The sequence below is a fragment of the Parasteatoda tepidariorum genome, chromosome 3 (genome assembly GCF_043381705.1).
Source record: "Parasteatoda tepidariorum isolate YZ-2023 chromosome 3, CAS_Ptep_4.0, whole genome shotgun sequence".
In the NCBI taxonomy this organism is placed as follows: domain Eukaryota; kingdom Metazoa; phylum Arthropoda; class Arachnida; order Araneae; family Theridiidae; genus Parasteatoda; species Parasteatoda tepidariorum.
In genome coordinates, this window is record NC_092206.1 from 81,943,561 (window position 1) to 81,950,163 (window position 6,603).

Here is a 6,603-nt window from a genome sequence, read left to right on the forward strand (position 1 = left end):
GGGGAATTTTCATTGCCGATTAATTCCAAAGGGCGACAAATTCTGTTTATAACAGTCAGTATAAGATTGCAGTTTTTATTGTGTATTAGGCACCAAAAGAGATTTAAATGGTCTAAATTTTGACTTGTATTGATTACTTTATAAAACTGATTTTTTTCATGTTTCCACGTACTTTTCCAAATATTTCATACTAGGAGCCCATTTTTGCTGTCCGTCTTCAATCGCTCTGATTGCTTCAACTTTTATTTTTTGGAATAAAAAATTGCATAGAAAATCTAATTGCATAAAAAGCAAAGGAAAAATGATGACCTGTCCGTGCATTCTCATTTGACTGATAAATCACGTGGTGTGATCCAGTTTTTTCTCTGGTTGTCATCAAAAAGTTATAAATTTATTGTTTATCTATAAAATATTTATCCCTGATATAAATATATTTACCTGTACTATTTCTTTATTATTACTCAATATTAATTATTTTCATATTCTTGATTTTTATTATTTATATTTTAAGGCTTAAAACTAAAGTGCTCTTTTTTTTATTGTATCGAAATCGTATATTATCTTATTGCGCTACGTTTTATAATACACATATTTATGTACAGTTTTACAATTTTAAACGGTGAATACGTGTTATATTTGATAAGTTGTATTTACTTCTATTAAATTTTTTTATGTGAAACTGTGTTCTGTCAACATATGCAATTAAAACGATGAATGCAAAATAACTATTTAAAACTGTAAAGCAATATTAGCATTAACTTTTTTGCACTATTGCTAAAAATATTTTTTAACAAAAAACGTCGAACAAGAGTTTTTTTAAATTAAAAATTAAATACGAATTTTTAAAACAAGTTTGTTGATAAAGTGGTTATGGTAACCGAGAAAAATGATTAATAGGAAGGTTTTAGTCTGTGGGCAATCCTATTAACCGTTTAGCTGTTTGGCTATAAGTATGTGTTTGTAAAATGGAATTTTTTTTTTTTTGAGTTATGTATTTTCAGAATCTAAACATAATAAATATCACGGTTAGATGTATATACTCTCCCTCACTCCGAAGAAAATTCTACTAAAAGATGAAAGTTTTATGACGGAGCCTATTGCAGTTTCGTGATGTGATCATATAATTTTACGACTATACTCTACCAAACGAAACATTCCACAAAATTCAAGAAAACAACTAGTAATTAAAAGATAAGATACTTCTAATTAAAAAAAACAGTGTTCAGCTGCAACTAATCACGGATTTTTTCATATAAATTGAGAGAGAAAAATTAACAGAGTCACAATCAGTTGAGCAACTGCAACTAAAGCAGTCATGAACTGGTTAACTAGTTTTAGTTTGACTCTGCTATTAGTCTATGTACAGTACGATCATGTTGAAGCTAGAAGAGGTCATCACGGTTCCGGTAGCAACTCTAAAAGTCCTTGGGCGAATCCAGTTAAAGCGCAAGCTTTTATGAAATGTCTTATCAAAAAAATAAGTACATCTCCGGTTTTCCCAGAACAAGAAAAAGAAGACATGGAAGAAATAGTAGAAACGATGATGTCAGCTTTCAGTAGCATGAGCAGCTCAGGAGGAAGTAATGCTGCAAAGATGCAGGCAATGAATATGGCCTTCGCATCTTCTATGGCAGAACTTGTCATTGCTGAAGATGCTGATGATCTTGACAGCATCAATGTAAAGACAGAAGCACTCGCAAAAGCTTTGCAACAATGCTTCAAATCTACTTTAGGAACTGTAAACAGACATTTTATAATGGAAATTAAAGATCTAATTGGCATGTTTGCAAAAGAAGCGGCTGCGAATGATGATGTTTCAGAAAATGAAGTAGGAGGCGATGAATTTGATTTAGGAAGCACAGGTGATGAAACTCAACCTCCCATAACATTAACGATTGGTGATGATAAATTATCTGGAACATATTCAGAAGCAGCGACTATCCCAGGTACTTCAAAGTTGGACGTTGACTTAACTGGAGGTTATCCAGCAGGAGCAGGCCCTGATGCTTTTGGACCCTCTGCAACTGGGGGAATAACTGCGAAACTCGCTGTACCACTCACAGGTTCACTTTCGAAGTCAAATGTGTTTAGAGCTGCATTCAATACTAGAACCTCCAAAGGAATTGCCATCAATCTTTCGAAAAATCTCGCAGATATGATTTCCGCCAATTTCGGATTGGATGCCAGTACTGCAGCGAAGCTGAGAACTGCCATCGTGAGTGCCGTATCTAAAGTAAGAACGGGATCTGACTCAAGAGATTATGCTCAAGCCATTGGCAACGCAACAGCTGATGTGTTATCATCCAGCGGCCAGATATCTTCCGACTCTGATTTGAATGCAAAGGCTCCAAAACTCGTTTCAGTTACCTTGCAAGGAGTATCGTCTAATGCTCTTAGATATGGAATCGACCTGTCGGGCATTAACGTTCAAGACGATTTATCAAACGCATCTAGAGGTATTGCAGTATCAATTCAAAGTGGTTCATCTCCTGGCGGAGCTGGTCCTGATTTTGGTTCACCGGATATGTCTTTCGATGTTGACTTGAGTGGAGGTTATCCAGGCGGAGCAGGGCCTGATGCATTCGGACGCTCCTCAACTGGTGGGTTAACTGCGAAACTCTCTGTACCACTCACAGGTTCTCTGTCGACAAATGTGTTTAGAGCTGCTTTCAATGCCAGAACCTCCAAGGGAGTTGCCATCAACCTTTCGAAAAATCTCGCAGATACGATTTCCGTCAATTTTGGATTGGATGCCAGTACTGCAGCGAAGCTGAGAACTGCTATCGTGAGTGCCGTATCTAAAGTAAGAACTGGATCTGACTCAAGAGATTACGCTCAAGCCATTGGTAACGCAACAGCTGATGTGTTATCATCCAGCGGCCAGATATCTTCCGACTCTGATTTGAACACAAAGGCTCCAAAACTCGTTTCAGTTACCTTGCAAGGAGTATCGTCTAATGCTCCTCGATATGGAATCGACCTGTCAGGCATTAACGTTCAAGACGATTTATCAAACGCATCTAGAGGTATTGTAGTATCAATTCAAAGTGGTCCATCTCGTGGTGGAGCTGGCCCTGATTCTGGTTCAGCGGATTCTTCTCTCGATATTGACTTGGGTGGAGGCTATCCAGGAGGAGCAGGCCCTGATGCCTTCGGACCCTCTTCGACTGGTGGATTAACTGCGAAACTCTCTGTACCACTCACAGGTTCTCTTTCGAAGTCAAATGTGTTTAGAGCTGCTTTCAATGCCAGAACCTCGAAGGGAGTTGCCATCAATCTTTCAAAAAATCTCGCAGATACAATTTCTGCCAATTTCGGATTGGATGCCAATACTGCAGCGAAGCTGAGAACTGCTATCGTGAGTGCCGTATCTAAAGTAAGAACTGGATCTGACTCAAGAGATTACGCTCAAGCCATTGGCAACGCAACAGCTGATGTGTTATCATCCAGCGGCCAGATATCTTCCGACTCTGATTTGAACGCAAAGGCTCCAAAACTCGTTTCAGTTACCTTGCAAGGAGTATCGTCTAATGCTCCTCGATATGGAATTGACCTGTCAGGCATTAACGTTCAAGACGATTTATCAAACGCATCTAGAGGTATTGTAGTATCAATTCAAAGTGGTCCATCTCCTGGTGGAGCTGGCCCCGATTCTGGTTCAGCGGATATGTCTCTCGATATTGACTTGGGTGGAGGTTATCCAGGAGGAGCAGGCCCTGATGCATTCGGACCCTCTTCAACAGGAGGATTAACTGCGAAACTCTCTGTACCGCTCACAGGTTCTCTTTCGAAGTCAAATGTGTTTAGAGCTGCTTTCAATGCCAGAATATCAATCTTTCGAAAAATCTCGCAGATACTATTTCCGCCAATTTCGGATTGGATGACAATACTGCAGCGAAGCTGAGAACTGCTATCGTGAGTGCCGTATCTAAAGTAAGAACTGGATCTGACTCAAGAGATTACGCTCAAGCCATTGGCAACGCAACAGCTGATGTGTTATCATCCAGCGGCCAGATATCTTCCGACTCTGATTTGAACGCAAAGGCTCCAAAACTCGTTTCAGTTACCTTGCAAGGAGTATCGTCTAATGCTCCTCGATATGGAATTGACCTGTCAGGCATTAACGTTCAAGACGATTTATCAAACGCATCTAGAGGTATTGTAGTATCAATTCAAAGTGGTCCATCTCCTGGTGGAGCTGGCCCCGATTCTGGTTCAGCGGATATGTCTCTCGATATTGACTTGGGTGGAGGCTATCCAGGAGGAGCAGGCCCTGATGCTTTCGGACCCTCTTCGACTGGTGGATTAACTGCGAAACTCTCTGTTCCACTCACAGGTTCTCTTTCGAAGTCAAATGTGTTTAGAGCTGCTTTCAATGCCAGAACCTCCAAGGGAGTTGCCATCAATCTTTCGAAAAATCTCGCTGATACTATTTCCGCCAATTTCGGATTGGAATTGCCTCATATAAGAACATAAACTTTGACACCCTCTAGCAGTTTTGCGTTTTGTTTTCGACTATGCATTATTTGATAAAAATTGTTTGCTTGGGTGTGTACTATCACTTCCTAAAATTTTGCCCATCTTTTTAGAATCACCCTGTATTAAGTAGGTGAGTAGACATTCATATAGTATAGATCAACATGTGTAATAAAAAATATTACTTCAGTACACTCATGATTATAATAATTTATATTAAATTGTGCTAAATCTTCTTAAAACTTGTTATGATATGATTCCAGAAAACATAATTGTAAAGGATATCAACTAAATCCATCTCAAAAGACTAGGTAGGGTCAAAAGTAGGGTCTGTTTAAAATCATGTCTTCTAAACAACTTTTCAGATTCTAAATTTTATAAGTTTCGATTAGCAACTATTATTACAAACTAAATAAAAAAAAGACGGTGGTTTGGTTGGAAAAAATATAAATTTAATAAAAATTTATATGAATATTAAAACCTGCTAATGTAATCACTAACTGTTCTAAAAAAAACTCAAACAAACCCAACAGGAAGTCTTGCTATACTCATGAACTCAAAGGCTCCAAAACTCGTTTCACTTACCTTGCAAGGAGTATCGTCTAATGCTCCTCGATATGGAATTGACCTGTCAGGCATTAACGTTCAAGACGATTTATCAAACGCATCTAGAGGTATTGTAGTATCAATTTTAAGTGGTCCATCTCCTAGTAGAGCTGGTTCCGAATTTGGTTCTGCTCTAGGCTCCGATATGGGTTATCCTGCTTTAGATAATGGCGTTTCTTTAGATTTCGGTGTTCCATCTAGCAAAGGCCCAACTGTTAGTTTACAAACTCCATCATTATCAGTGAAATCTTTAGCCGATTCTCCTATTGGCCTTAAGTCACCGGCAGCTGCGGCTCGAGTTAACAAAATGGCTTCATTAGTTGTGCAATCAATTGGACCTAATGGTTTGGAAATTAATAATTTGGTCAACGGTCTTAAATCGAGTATTTCTCAACTCACAAGCTCTGGGTTATCTAGAAGTGAAGCAACGGTGGAAGCTCTTATGGAAGCCATGGTAGCTCTTATGCAAGTCCTCAAATCTGCTAATATCAACATGGTTGATACTTCGTCGACATTAAACACTAGTAATTCTGTTGCTGTTGCTTTATCCACACTTTAAGGTCTAACTATATCTTACGATATGTTTTTTTATTTTTAATAGGATTTCATTCTTGTTAACAGCTAATTAGAAATAAAGAAAAGTTATTCTCTTTATCTTCATTATTTATTTGTCTAAATTTTCATTTTTCATGCATTTTATATCTTATGCTGCATTTTTTCATCTGAACCACGCAGGTTATGAGACCCCTCAAGTTAAAAGTTGAAATGACATCTTAAATGCTCTCAATGCTTCTTCTCGAATGAAATTTTGTTTAATTTTCTTATCAATTTGAAGACTTTATTTAACTCAGCTGGGGTAAAAAAGAGAACAGAAATATAATCTTTGATGTGTTCATATAAATGAAACACTTATTCAGACCCTTTATTGCTGATCAATTGTGAATAATCAATTCCATTAGTTCTCATGACTTGACTGTGAATCGTGGGAGCTCAAATGATAGGATAGTTAAGGGGATGTAAACCTATGGATAGGGGATGCAAATTTAAATTTTTTTTTCTTTTAGTAGAAAAAATAATCCCAATGTTTTTAGAAAAAAATTTTTTTTTGATTAAAAATTCCAGCAAATGAACAATCTTTGTTACAGGTAAAATGAAATATGTTGTTGGATCTAGTGAAATAGTTGAATAATTTTCGTGCGATTTTTTCACCTTTATTTTTTCTAGGAAGACATATTTTCCCCTACTATTTCGAATTAGGTGTCATATCTGTTACACCACCCTCATTGAAAACCCATCCATCTCCAAAGAAAGAACCTTTGCTCTAGCCCAGATGTTAGTTTTACTCCCTTGTTATTTTCTAGCAAAAAGAATCCCTGGAATACCAGAATATCTGGATTATGAAAGCGACCGTGGTCACTTGCTTGAAGTCAGATAGACATTTAGGGAAAATAAAAGGTGGTCTCTTTAGTGACCATAAGAATCAAACAACCTATAATGCAGCATGCTATGACATCAAAAATT

The 6,603-nt window shown here is 37.5% G+C and overlaps 2 protein-coding genes across 2 annotated transcripts; both read left to right on the forward strand.

The window, feature by feature from the left end:
* The first annotated feature begins 1,284 nt into the window (after window positions 1–1,284).
* LOC107452092 (streptococcal hemagglutinin) lies at window positions 1,285–4,418 on the forward strand. Its single transcript, XM_071178901.1, has one exon. The coding sequence runs from the start codon at window positions 1,316–1,318 to the stop codon at window positions 3,902–3,904; it is 2,589 nt and encodes an 862-aa protein (XP_071035002.1). The 5' UTR covers window positions 1,285–1,315; the 3' UTR covers window positions 3,905–4,418.
* Window positions 4,419–5,026: 608 nt separating this feature from the next.
* Window positions 5,027–5,736, forward strand: LOC139425281 (uncharacterized). Its single transcript, XM_071179252.1, has one exon. The coding sequence runs from the start codon at window positions 5,027–5,029 to the stop codon at window positions 5,639–5,641; it is 615 nt and encodes a 204-aa protein (XP_071035353.1). The 3' UTR covers window positions 5,642–5,736.
* Window positions 5,737–6,603: the final 867 nt, after the last annotated feature.